This window comes from Melanotaenia boesemani, chromosome 1 (assembly GCF_017639745.1).
Source record: "Melanotaenia boesemani isolate fMelBoe1 chromosome 1, fMelBoe1.pri, whole genome shotgun sequence".
Taxonomy (NCBI): Eukaryota; Metazoa; Chordata; class Actinopteri; order Atheriniformes; family Melanotaeniidae; genus Melanotaenia; species Melanotaenia boesemani.
In genome coordinates this window covers 6,435,715-6,455,268 of record NC_055682.1, presented here as the reverse complement: position 1 = coordinate 6,455,268, position 19,554 = coordinate 6,435,715, and the positions used below count along the sequence as shown (strand labels likewise).

At 39.5% G+C, this 19,554-nt stretch overlaps 1 protein-coding gene across 3 annotated transcripts in view; it reads right to left on the bottom strand.

Annotated features, from left to right (window-relative positions):
• Window positions 1–19,554, bottom strand: part of samd4a (sterile alpha motif domain containing 4A) — a 59,568-nt gene that overhangs the window by 19,597 nt on the left and 20,417 nt on the right. For all 3 annotated transcript variants that reach the window (XR_006010875.1, XM_041989085.1, XM_041989098.1), the window contains exon 3: window positions 4,186–4,782. Coding sequence is in view for 2 of the 3 variants with exons in the window: in XM_041989085.1 (XP_041845019.1) it covers window positions 4,186–4,782 (597 nt within the window). In the remaining variant the exon portion in view is untranslated. The remainder of the gene's footprint in view (window positions 1–4,185; window positions 4,783–19,554) is intronic.

Here is a 19,554-nt window from a genome sequence, read left to right as displayed (position 1 = left end):
GTTGAAAGTTTTCCCAGCAGATAATTTCACTGAGACAATATAAGAATGTTGACTAACAAGAGCTGATTTGACTGACATGAACCACGATTGGCACCAACTTGTAATTCTGGTTATGTGATACTGATGATTGCAGTGGCAGTCTACCCCAGCAGGACAGCAGTGGGCAGTTATTGGACATTTACCTTGACATAAGCAGTATGTTGATGTTATGTCTTCAGGAACATTCTCTGTATTCTCAAATCAGTTATGGTAGAGATCAGCATGTTATGATACTCAGAAAGCTTTTAAAAAAACAGGACTAATGCAGTGTGCCAATGTGCAATGTGAAGAGCTATCACAATATGGAGCCATTTACCAGATATTTCGCTGAAGCTCTTAGTTTTAGGAGATTACCAAGAACATATTTTTATATTAATTGATGAATCTGGAAGAGTTATGGTGACTTGGAGTGATAGGTACAGCACATAGTGACATTTTATATCTATATTGCATGTATTATGCTTAGATTAACCTCTTGATGCCTGTTGTAAATTGTATTGAACTATTTTATTGATTTATTTTTATGTTTATTTTTATATTATTAATTAATTAATATTTGTATTTTTTATTGTTATTAATTAATTTATTATTTATATGTTTTTTTTCCCTCCGTTTTTCTTTTTGCTATTTTTTCCCATATTTTTTTTACTGTATTTATTCTGTTTTCATTTACTTACTTAGGCCTTTGTATTCTGTTCGGAACATAGGCCGTAAATAAATGTAGGTGTTAAGGGTTAATTAAGTGTGCTCTTTATGTTGTCTGACTTGTTTTTGTATTCTGCATGTTGATGGTACTGTTTATTAAATGTGAATCCCAGGAAGAGTAACTAAATGGTAAATGGCCCATATTTTATATAGCGCTTTGCTATACCTGGAACGATACCCAAAGAGCTTTACATCATACATCACATTCACCCATTCACACACACACACATTCACACACTGATGGCGGAAGCTGCCATACAAGGCGCTCAACCACGACCCATCAGGAGCAATTAGGGGTTCAGTGTCTTGCCCAACGACACCTCGACATGAACTCGACTTGGCTGAGGATCGAAACGACAACCCTCGGGTTACAAGACGACCGCTCTACCTTGCTGAGCCACGCCGCCGCTGTGGCAGTAGCTCCAGCTAATGGGGATCCAAATAAATGAATAAAGGAATAAAGATCTTCTTTTACCGGTCAGTGGTTTCAATGTGTGGTCTGATCAATATATTTCTTAAGTTTTGAAAGAGTAAATGTATTTAGTACCCTGTGTACTGAACCTTTTTCTTTATTTTGATACTAATGCCACAGTCCTTTTGCAATTACAATTTATAGAAAGAAAAATATAACAACTGACAATTACAATGTGAAAAATGACAATGAAATCTGACTTTACTTTGTCTGTTACAAAGTAGTAAATGAATGACTGAAGGAGTGATTTTTCAGATCTCCATTTGAATGATCTCCACCATTTCATTTCTCAGCCTCCATAACAATGAAATAGATACATTAGCCAGAAATCTGCCTCAGTGTTAACTCTGATGACTATCAAGCAGCTGAAGCGTCAGAGACTGCTGAAGGGGGTAAAGAAAATAAAAAGGCGCAGAGCCAAACAGCTTTTTGTGTCGCCTCTCTGACGGGATAAGCTGCCACCAAGACTCCAGTCTCCTCCTAGTCCTATATGCGGTCCTCTTACTGTTGGCGCTATGTATAGGACTTCATGGAGCTCGTTTAAAATAGGTGCCCAGCTAACATTTCAAGTTCCAGTCCCTAAATATTAACCATTTTCCCTAAATACAGACTCCCACAAAGGCTGCCTTACAAGGGAAAGGATGATTGGTATGTGCTGCTGCGGCTTGGACTAAAGCTGAGAGTATGGGCGGGGGGTCTTTGGGATGTATTATCAGTAGCACACAGGTTGATGTGTTTGGACAATTATACTCCTGTAGTCATCACCAACAGACAGAAAAGCTTTTTGACAGACATGTTAATATTAATATTAATATGAAGCTAGCAAAATATTGGTTGCATCCACTGCTTTGTGAAACCGACTATGAATTGTTGAAAGAGAGGAAAAGACACTCAGTTTTCATAACAAAAACACACAAAAAAATGTTTGACCATCTTGCTTTGGCATGTATGGTACACCAAATACCTAAACACTGATTCTAGTTAGCTTGTAGTGAATCAAGCTCTTTTACTTATTCTCAGCAGTCAACAAATGCTGCTCACTGTCTCCATCAACGGTGTGCTGCTGGCTGGGGTAACTATAGTTTACCGGTTGTGAAATCCTGAGGTCTTTGTGTTGTTCTGAAGCTGTTAGCAGTCAAAAATACAAGAGGATCTTTCTTGGAGCAGTGAGTGGGGTTTTAAATGTGTCTTTATTTATAAACCCTCAGCTGTTTCTTTCATCTCCCAGAAAAAAAGAGAAAAAAAGAGAGCTTGAAATATCTTGCTCTGACTATAGTAATGTTCAATTTCAGCAGCCCTGCCCTCCCTCTGTGTTGTCTTCTCGCTAACATTCAGCTTCGGTAGCTGCTATGTAGGTTGCTCAGAGATCCTCTGATCAGGTGTATTTACTGTGCTGACTGTCTTTTCCTGTATTTGCTTGTTGCACTATAATGAAAACAGCAAATAAATATGCATTACTTTTGCTTCCAAATTGGTGTTTCTCTGTTTTGTGTCTGTTTTGTGTCTCTAATTTAAATAAATCATCATCTTAGTCAATTGCAACAAAATAAATTCCAACAATTCTAATGTCAAATGTTTGATAGCAGCTAAATGTGCCTTGTATATTTACTCTGTTAAATCCTTCCATCTGAGACCCACATGAGTGAAAGTTTAGACGCTGTTGAGTGATCGTGTAATGATTTTCCAGCCTGAAAGACGGGAGCTGTATTATCACTAGCTGTGTTTACATGCACCAATTCTCTTCCGTCAGGTTGCTGTTTTGATCAGACCTGTACTGTTAATTCTGATCATGACATGTGTTTGAACAAAATAAATAATTTTGACATCCACAGAATTGTACTGCTGCCTGACTTGCTGGAAACAGTGTTAGAAGGAGAAACAGTCATTTCTGGTATAAACAAACACTGCTGTGTGTGCGTATTTATTGCTGTCTTGCCAATTTCAGTTTCTACTCCCTGAGTTTTTTTTTAAATCTCAAGCAGTGTATTTGTCTCGCCCTGTCTCTGACTACACGCAACTTTAAAAAAAAAACAAAAAAAAACTTATGAGTAAAGCGAACAACTCAATACATAACAGGCAGGATGTAACAGGCATGTGCAGTAAGGACAATTTCTACCCAACATAAGGGAATATGTGTTTTCATGCATGCTGATCAGAACAATAATCGGCATAACCCACCCCGCTTGATCGAAATGAAATTGTGATTTGAATAAGTGACTGGATCAGTATCTTCTACTCGGTATGTTTAAATGAATCCTTTATAATTTAATCAGGCTTTTAATCTGAATACTTGTGTCCATGTAAATGTGGCTACTGAGATGTTCAGAATATTTTCTGCCATCTTTACTTTAAGAGAGCAAAAGCCAGATTAAGGTGAAAAAGGCCATCTCACCATGCCATCCATATCTTTAACCTCTAACATCATGAAGGGCAACTTTATGAGCCAAACTTCATTAACTGTCTTAAGTCTTATTTGTCAAACCATAAAATTCAGCAAACTCACTCATAATATGAAAGTATTAACACTTGAGCTGGATAACAATTACAATTTTTATTTGTGATTAATTGCATGATTTTTTGCAATCAGTCACGATTAATCACATTGTTACATGCAAAATTAAATAATGATTCAAATATAGTGTACTGTGTGCATATATTAAAAGTGCTGCTGTATGAAAACAAGTTCAGTAACTTTGGTTTACAAACACACAAACAAATAGGCTGTGCAGACACCCGATAAAATAATTGTCAGTGTTAATTAATTGATGCGTTAACATGATATAATGTGTTACCTAGACCAGCCCTAATTAGCACACTAATGACACAACATTTTACTTGTTAACATTTTATATAATTAAATATTTATGGATCCCAAATATTTGAAACCTGCGTTTCAGACTCAACCTGAATATGGTCATATTGCTGAGTGGAATATGAACACAGAAATGACAGGACTATGCTTTACTTACTGGTGTTACCTCCCCCACCGGTTCCAATTGTGTTGATGGTTGCCGGCACAGATGATGATGGGTAGAGAGGAAGGTGCCCATTCTCACAGCCCTGCTGCTGGTGCCAGCCTCCACCCATTCCTGAATCCCGGGAGCTCTGCCATCCATTGAGACGATCATCTGAACCATAACGCTGGTGGTGATGCAGGGCGTAAAGATTCCCAGATGAAGATGTGTTTGTGGAAGACGAGGATCCTGAAGAGGTGATGGTGGATGGAGGTGTGGATTGGTGATGGTGGTGATAGTGCGGTCCAGCAGGAGGAGGCCTTTCTAGTGAGTCTCCCCGTGCAGCAGCCCTCTCCTCCAGGTGGTTAAGCCACTGTGCCAGAGCAGCACGGTCTTCCAGAGAGGTGGCAGGGTGGATGAGGGCATAAGACAGGAGCTGGCGAGACTCCTCCAGGTGATGGCCGTGCTCGATGGTGTGGGCCAGGATGCGTGGCAGCAAACGCATGTACTCACTCTTGGCTTCGGTGTTGCCAGGTTTGAGCAGCGGGAGATGTGTGAGGACCAGTGAGATAACGCGCTCCTTAGGCTCACCTTGCCACTGGCTGATAATAACTGTAGAAGAAAATAAAACAGAACACAGTGAGATTCACAAACCAGTAACACATTATTCACAATTTTCATAATCCTCAGAAAAAGCTGCTGTCAGTCTTTGACTTTATTAATTCAAGTGTTAGTAACAGAGCTCCAGGCTAAAGCTGGATTTAGACTCGTGCGGCGTCTGCATGAGGTTGATTATGGTGTAGCTGACGCTGGTGAAGTCTGCTCTCGCACTTAATGGTAAGGGGCGTGCGTCATTTTGGTGTCGTGTTACAGTTTCTCTTCCTAATCTCAAGGTGGCAGTAGGGATTATATCGGCTGGTAAACTCAGCAAGTCGGAGTTCTTTGGATGGCTCACTTCAGTTCCGGTAGGTATTTCCTGTTTTAAAACAACAGTGGCATCCAACTTGGTGCGGTGTCTTCATGAGCACGTCGAGCCACCGTGGAACTTACGCAGATGCTGCTCAAGTATAAATCCAGCTTCACTTTCATAAATGTTAATTAAAAAATAAATAATAAAATAAAAATGAAAAATAAACTTGAAGTTCACTGAATTAAATGAAAATAAACATTTCAAGGTTTTAAATATCTCATGAGGCTGTGCTGCTTCTGGCAAATTTCCCTCTGGATTCATGCTTAATCTTTTTCATTAATACTTGAACTTACTTGAATTTAGTGAAAGGCAGCTCCAAAGCTGGCTCGAAATCAGAGCAAATACCCAAAGACTCCCATGTTAACAAGACCAACTTCACAGCACAAATAAACATGTTTAAAGCCTTGTACAAAAATCCATTTTAGGATTAATAGGTCAAGTTCACCTTCATGACAACTGTGAGGGGGGTGATTTTTTTTTTCTAACTCATCCGTTTGGATGTTATTTAATCTTGAAATTCAACATAATTAGGGGCGTGTCATTTTGATTGACAGGTATCCAACAGCAGCAGCAAGAAATGAGAGTGCAGAAAAAAACTGCTTTTTAGCCAGCTAGCAGTGTGCCTTAGCTTTAGCCTGCCTACCTCCATTAGCTGGTAAACTACTGTTGCTCGGGGTTAGCTCAGTTAGCTCTTAGCTACAAGCAACTTGGAGTTTGATGGTTGTCAGTCATCCACCCCCACCTTCACAGTCCCCCTCTCAGCTCAACCTCTTTGCCCATTTTTGGATTTTCTGGGACTAACGACATGCATGACACTACCAAAATGGCGACGGTGGGAACGCCCACGAGCTTCACTTTTGTTCTAAAGAAACTTATTGGTGACGTCACGGAGGCTCTGTCCATCTTTTATATACAGTCTATGGACTTCACCTTGCAGGCATAGAGGCCACGCCCACCGACGCAAATGTACGAAATAAACTTATCTGATGTTCTATTCTATTCTATTCTACAGTCATTTAGCAGACGCTTTTATCCAAAGCGACTTACATTTGATGTAAGTCACTAGTTTCAGACCTCTGGACTTTTACAGAGCTTTGAGAAAATATTGGTGCATTTGGACGGATTTGTGCTTTTGAGAGGTGTAAATGTAACACCAGACTTTATTCTTTGCCTGCTGATCCTCATCTGGTGACAGACAGCAAGGTCAAATAGTGATAGCGGCAACTTGCAGCAACACGTCTGGCAGCTGCCACAACGTGCTGTGAGTTGCCAGAGATTGCCAGAGCCTGCCAGGGCTGTTGCCACAGGCCAGCACAACAGCGCTAACGGTTTTAGACTGATATGGTTCGGGACCACCTCGTTCTGTCATCACTGTGTTGTGTAGCTGAGGAAATTCTGGAGGGGAAAAGTCTTCCACTCGCTCTGTGGCCTAGGTGCTTTGTGAATCTGTATTGCTTTCCACCATCAATGTAGGAATATCTGAGTCATATTACGGCTTAAAATTTTTAATTAATTAATGTCAACAATAGGGCTGGGTATTGTCACTCATTTCCTGAATTGATTCGACTCAATTCACAAGAGCCTACTTGATTCAATTTCGATTAAATCAAATTCGATTAAATATAAATTAATTTACATCTAATTATGTAACTCCAACTATTTTCTTGAATATAAAAATGTTTTGTTTTTTTTTAAACAATGAGTTCATTTACGTGACAATCAAAATTAGTTATCTGGGAGTAATCAGATTACTGTATTAATCTGATCTGACACATTTACATTAATTTTGAAGTACCAAAACAATACAGTGTTTCCAGCAGCGATGGCATGCCATCATGTAAATCAGATAAACAGCATCAGACTGTTTACTGTTTGATAAAAGGACGAAGTGTACACCTGTTCTAGAAGAAATAAATAAATAAACTTTAAATGACTATATTGGGTTTATTTTAAACTACGTGTATGGTGATATCACTTCCTGTTGTTGAACGTGATGGCGCCTGTTAGCATTAGCTGCTAATACCAGTGCTGTGGTCTTAGCGTTAGTTGCTTATTTGAGCAGTAATACGCTCTTTATAGACTTTATAGATGGATGTAATCCATCATCTTGGCAAGAGAAGCTGATTTTGGACAGAAGAAACACAGAGGAAATGAGGACATTAAAAAAATCCATCTCCAAGTTTTATAAATTGATATTTGATTTATTTTATTTGAATCTACTAAAATCCAGGCAACTGTAGCTCAGGAGGAAGAGCAGTTGGCTTTCAACTGCAAGGTTGATGGATTGATTCCAGGCTTTCCCTGACTACATGTTGAACTGTCCTTGGGCAAGAAACTTAACCCTAGGTTGCCTCCCAATGTGCCTATCAGGGTATGAGTGTGTGTGTGTGAATGGGTGAATGTGACAAGCAGTGTAAAGCGCAAGTCCATTTACCATAAATTGAATACATTTTTTTAACCCAGCCCTAAACAACACGTTATCTATGTTCTATATTGTAGAGCTACGTAGTGTTGGGTTTCTTCATTGTTTTTAGCCACCACTGAACTTCTTGGAGAGTCTTGAGCTGTGTCCGTACAAGTGACAACATGCAAATGGGGAGCTGCAGCGGTTAATCTCTCATCCAGCTTTTATGCTTCATGTTGCTCAGACACGGTGAAAACTATTAACTAGTGAGAATAAAAGATAACACCACATATGAGCAAATTCAACCATATTCCATGTTTTACAATCGATTCCAGCTTCCCTAAATTCTCATCTGTGTCGTTCTTCATCGTACCAGATGTCTAATGCTGTTCATTTCAAAGCAACACAACACAGTGTACAGCTGTGGATCAGAGCCCACTTGTTCTCTTGGCTTTTCATCACGGTGTTGCTCTTCTCTGAGGTCGTGTAAGGAGGGAATGAACACAGAATACGTAGACAAATATTCAGAGAGATAATTAAAGTCTTTCACGGGGACCTGAGAAATGTTAGGTGTACTGGTGCGACTAAGAAAAAAAGTTTGTCGCACTCAATAATTTTTTGTCGCATGTGGTCGTACTCTAGAGCCCTGTTTAAGCTGCCAGGTAATGGTGATGACTGGACATCCATGATTTGGAAGACAAAACAGACAATGGCATTTAGGAGGCAGCAGAGGAGAACGTAGTTCATAGATAAAATTAGTAATGAACACATGTACAATTAAAAATAGATTATACCACAGTGATTTCATTCTTCCATTTAATTCTTTCTTCACATACCAAACTCTGATGCCTGCTTATGGAGGCTGTACAGTTCTGAACATAACCTTGCGGTCATAAAGCTCTATTGTTGTCCATTAGGGGTCCATTCCTATCTTCATGGACCACAGCTATAGATACCATCAGGTCAGGGTGACAACTTTAGTCAGCCACACAAATAAAGACAGGATGTATCAGGACCCAGAAAGGTTTTCACTGCCTACTCGTGAAATGTATTATAAGAATTTAACAGTGGAAAATCTTAATAATAAGGATCATGACATCTACTACCCCGTCATGCTGTCATTATTCTTTCTGTTGAGTGGGCAGCTACAGCTTTTACCAAGCAGACATAAAACCACAGGTTTGAAGACTTCTCAACAAGATTCATAGTGATGAGTAAGGCGATGGGGAGTAAGGGGAAAGATGAAGGTAAAAATTAGTTTGAGTGGGAAGCAAGAAATGGAGAGAATGAAGGAGAAAGATTTGTGAGCGCAGCCTGGGAGACACTCAACTCTGCTCCAAGTATGATGCAATCCTTCATTCCTATGAATGAGGCAATCCTTATTCAATCTGGGAACAGGAATTGTTTCATTATTAAAACTCATTTAAGATCTAGCGACTGGAAAACATTAAAATGTAACAGAAAAACCTGTAAATATTCCAAAATAGTTCACAGAAGCAGCGATGCACTGCCAACATGTAAACATCACCTTTCTTTTTTGAACAGTAAAATGTTGACATAAATACTTTCTATATACATAGCATATAGAAATCATTTTAAATAATTAATAATGATCATCATAGACTCATTAACATCGGAAACCAAAAATATGTCAAACAAAACTGCATACTGCATACTGCAACTCCATAGGTTTCTGGTGCATTTATTTAGTAGCCATGTATGGTTCAATCAAAATATTAATATGTTACATTTTCTTTAATAAATCAATGGAAATCCATATGTGGCAGGCAGCCACGGCTTTGTTGTTAGCACCATGCCTTCAAAATGCCAAGAATTAAATCGTTTCACATGGACATCAAAATTTCTTAATTGAACCAGAATTTCCACCTCCAGAAGATCAGCAGCGGTTGGCTACTCTGCTCAGTTGAAAAACGATCGAACGCATGAAAAAATAAAACAGATAACGGGCACGGTAAACACTGGGTGAATGTACGTGATATGAGCGAGTAACCAGTATGGGAATAACACAGTATTTGCAAGCAGAGAATCACCCTCGTGAGAGCCCATCAATTCACTGTGCACATACGTTCCCTTGAGAACCTGTGGTTGACGTGTCGTATCCTCTGATTGGTTGGTTTTCCGGCCGACAACAGAGCTAATGTCGGAAAGAACTTCTCTAGGCTGTGTCCGAATGTCCACCCTACTCCCTAACCCCTCGTTCACTACATAGGGCTGCACTACATAGCACACTACATACCTCCTCCTCTCGCAACCCACGTGACTACCTCCGTCACCACAGCAACCACATCCCGCGTCTAGATGTCATTCCAAATCCAATCCAAAGTTGTATGTAAATATTTTTTTTTTTTATTCCTTATGTTGTATTTTATTCTTTGTTTGTTTGCTTATAGGTAATTTTGCGCAGCTCAATTTTTTCGCCTCCTTGCACCATGTTGAGCTTTGGCCCGCAATGCATTGTGGTCTATATTGACCCATCTAGTGACCATCAATGCTCACTACTTTTCAAGATGCATTGTGGGTAATTTTGAGTGCCCTACTTTTTTCTTTCTGGACATTAGGACACTTCGAAAAAATGGTGTGACCCCTATATAGGGCACTATGTAGGGAGTAGGGTGCACTTTCGGACACAGCCTTAGTGTTGTCAACATATAAATAAACGACGCTGAGCATACGTGTAAAGGGTGATTCCACTGAATTCTTGGGAACCTAGACCACATTAGACCAGCCCTACATCCACGGCTATGAATCTTTGTAGGGGAAATACACACAGATGCACACACACACGCTCTCATACCACTTCTGACAGCCTCAGAAGTGGTATGAGAGTTTATTTAGTTTATCCAGATTAAATGTGTAAAGGTTGCTGCTTGTAGAATTATCAGGATTTCTCCACTGGAAGCCATCACATATCGTCTTTTGGGGATGGCTCTCTAAATCAATCAGTTTGTTTGCACAGCAGGTGGTATTTGAGATGGGATGTACTACTGTGGTCACTCAATTCACATATTGCAGAGCTTTAAAGCTGAACTGTCCGTGTAAAAGACCCATTCTGTGTCCATTTCTGCTTCAGAATCAAACTTATTTCTGCAGTTGTGTTATTTACTTAACTTGCAGACCTTAAACTACGCAGACGGTACGTGCATTAATTGCGTGTTTAAAAAACAGTGCCGTTAAATGGAACTTGCATTAACAAGTAATTTTTGACAGCCCTAAAAATAATATAATATACCCACTGGGATGGCTTCCCTAGTCATGTCAAAATAGGCAAGATATTGAAGCCCAAGTTACACTCAATGTGTTCCTGGTTTGTAAGCTGCTTTGAATAGAAGTTCATGGTACATTAAATGCTGTCTTTTTAAATGACTTCTTCAGAACTAAATTTGAAGAGAATAGCTGACAATAGGGTATGAAAACTTATACCTGGATGATACTACTTGTGGGTTATTGATCTCTTACCCTGAGTTTAAAATATCAAGCAGTTAAGGTTGGACCCATTCCCCTCACAACAAGCATGCACCATATATCACCAAAGAGAAGTCACATTTCACACCCTGTATGGGCCGAAGGTCAACGGGTAAGAGCTACATGAGGCCACATATAATACATATTCACTTGTACCCGTCCAGTAGGGCAGAAAGAGTTTAAAAGATTCTGAGTATGAAACCAACCAATTCAGGGTAAATTAAGTTAGAAGAAATGAGTCACTGACACATTCAGAGAAGCCAGTCACTGTTAACACTCTTAGTCTCATGATAAGCCAGAATAAATTAATGAAACATTTCTTTCCTCATCTCTTAGATTGGTCATCCTCATCATAAGTTTTACAGGCAAAGTGCTAACTTAACCCAACTTGGGCAAAAAAAAAAAGAGGGGAGGAAGAACGGAGAAAGATAGGGCTGCTCGATTATGGGAAAAATGATAATCACGATTATTTTGATTGAAATTGAGATCTCGATTATTTAACACGATTATAGATAAGAGCTTTGGGGGGGGGGGACATTTGAAGTGTTTACTGTGGTAATGCCGACTAGTTTCTTTCCACCAGGTCTCCATAGCTATTGTTTGTCTCAGACCAGCAGCTATGTTCCACCTGGTGTGATCTGGAAAAAAAATAGTCTGGAGACATTTCGTTTTCACGTAGAAATCCGCGTCAATAAAATGTAGCGCGACATTTCTATACGGCTCTGGTGCGGCTTTACCACAGGTCCATAGCAGTGGCAAAACATCGGACTGTCACCACATCTTTCACAACACCCTCACTGCACTCATCATACAGGACAGAGAGAGACAGTCCACTAAAATGGACTAAAGTGAGATGGCAGTGATACCGTTTGTCCAAAGTGTTGATGAGTTTCTTAAATCCTGGATTGTTCACTGTGATAATTGAGAAAAAAGTTCTGTTTGTTTATAACGTTTGTCTCTCTGTGACTCTGGGAGCTGGTGGATTATTTAGTTGCGACTCACAAAAATTGAACATTTTTCTATTTTTTTGTGTTGCGTCGCAAGCCCCCGTGTGCACGTCTGTGTGCAGGAACGCAACATTTTACATGCTCGACTGTCGCCTGTCACTTGGCTGGAGGAGGGCTGCGATTTTCGCTTCCTCGCGCAAGTTTACATAGAAAATGATGGAGAAGGAGCGACTCCGCCTCCCGTGTGTCCAGTTGTCTGCAACTCGTTCTGAATAAAACTAAAGCGGTCGGGGCTGTGGGAGGAGTCTGCAGCAAAGCGCTGCAATGACAGCTGCGTTCGATTTGAAAACAGCACAAACTGAAGGACAAAAAAATAATCGGACCATTTCATTTTTATGATCGTTCAAAACCCAGATCGTAATTGCGATTAAAATTCGATTAATTGCCCAGCCCTAGAGAAAGGGCTTGTTAAACATGGGGTTCTTACATTGAGATGCATTCAGGTATGGCTAGAAAATGTGGCTAAAAAAATAACATCTCTGATTTTTTCACTTTTTTTTTCTTTTTTTAGCAATATGCAAAACAACTGCATCTGTAACACTTTTACACCAGATCCTTTTCTTATCATATGTGATGGACTCTGAAAATGATTCCCCTGATGTTGGTTGTCTCTTTCTAGGAGTTTGTGGGCTGCCGCAATCTTGTGCATCTCATAGAGAGCTGCATTTCTTTCACTCAGTGGCGTGCTTCTGTTTGGGGTATTAAGTTTTGCTATTAAGCAACGTGCCGTTACTTGTTTCACAGTCTGCAGTTGCAAAACTGAACAAGTTCCAAATAAATGATGACATACAGCATTTTTCGAGAAAGGGCTCTTCCTTTGTGTTTTGGGCTTTTCTGTGTGTGTTTATGTGGGATAAGGGTGGGGAAGGGCAGAGCCCAAAATGAACTACAAAAGCCCAAGAAGAGTGCTGGCAGTGCATATTAAAGACACATTATGTAACTTTCTGACCTTAAAACTCTGTATTCCAGACATGTTTGATGGCACAGTGACATTTATTATGCACATTTCTGCAGCTGTTGCTACCTAGCAGCGTCCCAATGCTCAGAAACTGCACTTCACAACCTTTTCTTCCAGGATGTTGCATGACGCTGCAGCCTAGTTTCCATTTACGCTAGCAAGCAGATAACAACACACCGGCTGTTCTGAACGCACACCGTGGCTGATTCAGCACAGAAATGCAAGAAGACATTGCCAGAGGAAGCGAGGAAAAGAGCAGGGAGAAGGAACAGAGTAACAGATAAGCAAGAGTCAGGATAAGACTTTTATTGGCTGGGGAGAGCTCAGAGTACAAGTAGGATGCAACATGGATGCTGAATTAGTTGTCGATTGGGCGTGCGTCACCGAGAAAATCTGCAAAAGTTCTGTAGTGCATCTTTAAAAAGGGGGAAAATACAGCTTTTCATAAAAACAAATTGATTACATTTGGAGGAAAATTGGTTTATTGCCCAGCCCTACATAACTCTTTACCCAACAATATCAGCGCCTCCTGTGACACCTTGTTTTTTCGACCTTTGAAAGCCCAAGAAGTAATGGGCACAAAATTATCTTTTTATTTAATCTGAAGTCTTTATTTGGCCCTTTAACAAAATATTACAAATAGAATAATTACAAATAATTTGCATATATATACATATATATATATATATATGGTTAGTCGTGATGATATGTCGTATTAATAGTGCAAAAGGTATCCACCACGGGCGCAGCACTGTTGTTTTCGTCAACGATAATGATGGCAAATTTATTTCGTTGATTAAACTTTTTTTTATGTCAATAACGAGACGCTGACGAGCTAAAAATGGCTCTCTGATGATGAAAACATGACGAGACGTTTGTGAGATTTCGTTGATGAGACGAAAATGTTCAAGGGCTGATTGTCCGAAATTAAAAATGTACGACATTTCTGCCTGTTGTGAGTGCAATCTGTCAGTCAGCAATGCTGCTGCACCTTGACCACGCCCTCCACCAGACGTGCAGCGTGCACACAAACAAGTAGTTTATTCATTCACATGTTAACCTTTCCCGTTTTCCTCTTCTGACTGTGGTTGGAAGAAACAGGGGAGACCCTTCTTCTCCAGGGCCGAAGTAGCATTCGCTTCAGGGTTAGCTCCCTACGCTCCTCTTTACACTTGTTAATGAGTTGAAACACAAGGATTTATTACAAGACCTCGCTCATACTTTTACACTACTTCTCCGCTCTCTTCACTCCCGATGCGTGTTTCCCTCCGTGTACACGTTCACTCACGCTCACACACGCACTGAGCTGGCTGAACCACACACACAGCAGTTAGACACATCCCATAACACATAAATGAATCATGACGGCAGCGTCAACGAAGGGGTTTGGTGGAAGCAACAAAACGATATATGGACATATATGAACTATAATCCATCATAATTTCACTGGCAGACCTAGTCAAGTTGAGCATATGTGCTCCTCATCCTTTGCTCATATTTTGGGCATGAGTATGTTCAGGGTGGAGTATTGAACTTCAGAAAATTCTCAGAAATAAAGCCACAGTTACCAAAGCAAGGATGTTGTTGCTCTTTGCCTTTTTAGGAGTGCGATTACAGATGATTACAGTATTTGCTGTTGGCTGGGAAACCTTCTCAGTCTAAAACAATTCCTTTTAATTTTGTAATTTTTGATGAAAAGACAAACAACAAACAACAAGCTCACAAATTGTCGCTATATGTTAAACTTATAGATCAGCTATTTTCTTGTGTGACATTTTTGTATGATGAAGTAGGGCATCCATTCATGAAAAAAGTTGAAATATAGAAATAAAAGGTGTCTGTCCAACAGCAATTAAGTAAAGCACGGCAGCATTGCATCCCTGTTGACGGGAAAGTCTCGGCTAAAGCTATCAGTCTGGTAAAGGATCTGGTTTTTATGCAAAAGCATTAAGGTTAACTTGTTTTATGAATTGCAATACTTGTTATAACCTGTCAACCTTGATTCCACTTTTTAATACGTATTATTGGCCTAAATTCATTTATTTAAAAACTAATACTTTTTTATTTGACTAAAACTAGACTAAAACCTTTAAGTTTTCGTCAACTAAAACTAGACTAAAACTATCAAACTTCGACATGACTAAAACATGACTAAAACTAATAAGCATTTTCGTCGTGACCACTAAAACTAAGACTAAAACTGAGATGCCTGCCAAAAACAACACTGGGGTGCAGAAGACAAATAACAGTGTACAAAAGGGTTTTGAGCCACGTTTTTACCATGAAGCGTTGCAACTGGCCTCAATTAGAAACTGCGTGTTTTAATAGTTAAGTTTGACTCACAATCTTACAGTGAACTTGACTGGAATGTGGAGTCATTGTGTTGAGCTTCTTTATCAATATAACCTAACTGTAAGAGAGACAACGAGATTGGCTTTAATTTATATATATATATATATATATATATATATATATTCTTCCATTACAAAGAAATAAGTGACCCATTTAAATTGACTGGACTAAATACAGAAAATAAATGTGGGATTAGACCACTGTGAGGTATTAAAGAATTTTTTTTTTCTATTATTTTAGACCAGCTGGAGAAACTGGGGCATTTTTGGAGCTGATGAATCACATCAGACATCTGAAAAAAATTAGACATAGACAAAGAGAGTTATTTCTTTAGGGGCTGACGTAGCAGCTCCCTGATGCGAACAATGTCTGCTGGTGAACTCTGCGTGCCATCCTGGGCTGGCACTGCCCTCTGACACCATCTGTGGCAGCAAAACAAGGTTCTGCTTTCAACAAAGCCCTGCCTTCCCTGTATAATTTCTCCACTGTCAACTTTCCGGCAGACTTTCCACCTTTCCCCCACATGGTGGCCACTGAAAATACAACAGAAACAGAAAGTAAGCACACAGATAAAAAAAAAAGTGAATGAGTGACTGAGCGTTTAAACTAAATCTGACTCAAATACTTTCAAGTCTGGTCTGTTGCCATGGTATCAAACACCTAAATCTGTATTCAAATTCTTTTTTAAAATAAATTTGATATGTTTTCATTTATTATACATGCATGTTTATGAAAAATTCTAACACCTCGTGAAATTAAAAAATGGTAACCCAAAGATTCTCATGTCTTGAGATATGAATAGAATCTCTAATGAACCTGATTCTCCTGTAAACACAGACCTGGGAACCTTACAGTAGCAACAAACATTTAAAGGGATTAACACTGACCCTGAGCTGGATACAGCATGTCCCTTCACATCAGACTCAGATCACAAGACACACGTGACAGTGCTGGAAACAATGCAATTGTTTTAGCGCATTTGTTACACATTGGTTATGTGCAAACAAAAACACACCCAAATGGACACTTGTGGAGACAGATGATTCCTCTCATTCTAAATATAGCTGCATCAACTGCAAGTAAAGCCACAACAAGGCAGCCAGCACAGCAGATAAGGCCGTATAAGTGGTTAGAAAAAGGACACATTGCACAGACAATGACACACCAGTTTTGTCTTTGTCTTTGTATGTGTGTGTGTGTGTGTGTGTGTACGTAAAGGTGAAAAAGAGAAATGAAATATGCAATATGAATGAAAAGGTGTCAGAGCTAAAAAAAAATCTTTTTGCCCACTGTGAACTAGCGTTATTATAGCCTGGTGTGTTTATGATTGGTAGAGCAGATTACTTAAATTTGATTAAAAATTAGGACATATGTTGGTCGGGCTTGGTACAACTAATGTGTAAGCATGAAGGCTGAAATAATTTAGTAGTACAATGAATAATCTTAAGTCTCAACATGGAATTCATGTGTGTATCAGACATCTAAGCTTTTGTCCTGAGCTTCTCCTGTTAGCAAAACAAACATGACACTGTCTCACTTTGTCCCACTACTGGTGACTTGCTATGGCTACTGTTGAGTCAACAACACATCTGACACAGCATGTTCTTTCACCAACCAGAGGACAGCTATCAGAGCAAAAGCAAAAGACAATTTACCAACAATAAACAGAGCAGCGAGCTGAGTTAAGGTAAACCAAAGAGGCTAACACAGGCTAACTCCAACCAACATGTGGGAAAGACAAAGTGGTAAAACGTGAAATAGAAACAGTACAGTAACAGTAAATTTATGATAGTACAAAAAGCTTGTACTATCATACAGTTATAAAAACAAAACTTCATGGGATGTGTCCGTGCTGAGACAGTATGGGAAAGCAATTTGGATAATGGAGATCAGTCTTGTGGGGGTTACTTGAGGGGAACAGAGTTAGGAAAAGCAGTGCAGTGACTGGTGGAGTGAGGGGTGGAGTTAGTAAGGAAAAGTTCCTCTCCTGATTTCCGAGTGGATTCTCCAGCTCAGCAGTGGGGAATGTGCTGGCATACCACAGGGCCCGCCAGTGAAGAGCATAGTGATTCCTCATGGATCAGAGCTTTCCCTCTTACTCACACACCCACACATGTTTATACAGCAAAACCTGAGTAATACCTTCACTCTCTGATGAAGCTTTGACATCACACACTGATTCCATGAATCAATTTTCTATTAAATCACAAAATGACCCAGTTGACAAAGAAACCCATATACGTTTAGCCAAGAAGATGTAACAACTATTAATTATGTTGTAGAAGATTCTACATAATGAACATGGACAAGGACGTTCAAATCCTTTTACATAGCAGGTACTGAAGTATATTGCTGAAAATTGGAAACCAGCCCAAACAAGTTTATAGCTTCTTAAAGGAAAAATGCTGACTGTAATATTAATCATTTTTCTGTCATAAAACTGATTTTAATTTCAATGTTATAACAGAAAGATAGTCTAGACATCAATAGCTTCTGAGCTAGATTATGTATTTTTACGGAGATAACTGCAAAATGAAAAAAATAGAGATTTCTAAAACAGCATAGCCCAGTTCCAAAATAGTGGAGTTCTGCAGGTCTTCAGTTAAACAGACAGAATCATCAAAAGATCAAATCTACCACATTACACAGCTGAGACAACGTTCAGCTCTTTGCTCTCAAAGACAACTTCTGAATGGACAAAAGTAACCAGGGAACTGATATTTACTCTCTGGATAAGCTTGACATTGTGGCCAACCACTTGACCTGTACTGCAACCCCAGGATTCCAGCAGGCGTGGGTCTATAACGTCTACAGTGACATGGTTTTGTTTGGTGCTCCACACAGCTTCATACCACAGACAACATTTCTGAAAAAGAATGTCTTGCCTCTCTGATTACTATTGTCACATTACCTTTTCTATTATCAAAACTCTTTAAACTAACTCCAGAAAATTGTTCTTTCTGGTGTTGACCTTTCAAACTGAATCTGTGGTGCCAAATCCACCCACACTGAAAATTCTTATATGTTAATATCTGGTCTGATGTCAGCTGTTGTATTTAATTAGTAATGTGAAACTCAAAACCTATGGGGTATAACATGCATGCTCTATATATGACTTCCTGAAAGACTGCATGAATCAAAACTTGACTAAAAAGAGACTGAAAGACATGCTTTTGAAATGCACCATTCAAGATAATGTCAGGGAAATCAATTGTATTATTTTCAGAGGGCACAAATGGCTTTGGATAGAAGCAAGATCAGGGGCGTTCACAGAAATGTCTTTGATTAATTAACCACAGTGCACTTTCAAAAAGGCCACTGTGCTATGCCATAAAGCGAAATGCTGTTGTAAAGTGATGCGGCAGTGATGTGGTAGGCTGCAGGGCGACGATGGCTCCAGGAATGTATATAGTGAGTGTCAGGGTGGCATCAAAATGAGTCAGAAACACAGAAGTTTAAAACTGCAAAGTGATGTCACAAGTTACATCATATCATTTAAACCTCAAACATGTATGAGCTGAAAATGTGTGTCATTTTGTTTTGTCTTAGTAACCAGAACATATCAGAAAATAAATTATTGAAACGTACTGAAAATGAAAAAATGAAAAGCCATTTTCTTCCATGGAATATTTTCTACACAAAACACCTTTATAGCAGGTGCTGAGATTATCTGAGCCCAGCACGGTTGGCTCAACACTAACTACAACAAAAATAGCAAACGCAACAAAAGTGTGAAGAAAACGTAACGGGGTAGTGGGGAGGTCTGTTGTAGGGTGTAAGAGCTGTGCTACTACAAAATATATGACTAAACAATCTAATGTTACAAACTGCACTACCCCACCCAGAAAGACTCCATGTCCTAGCAAGAGGTGTAGGCAGGCTCCCACAGGCCTCAACACAAATGAAGGGGGGGCTGCATGAATAAGGGAGGAGAAAGGAGAAGGGTGGATAGTACATATAGAGAAACAGACTAGAAAGTTCCCCTGTGTCAACAGGTTTCAGATAGTGGGATAGAAAATAAGGACAGGGCAAGATAAAGGGTAAAAAAAGGACATAGGACCATAGTTCCAGCTCTAAACAAGGAGGAAACTAACAAAAAAGGGCAAAGAGAGAGAAAAAAAACAAATAAAGACAAGACAGACTGAGGTTAGCGGGATCAGGCTGGTGTGGCCTCATCCTGTACTACTGACGCATAACCACATGAAGAAAA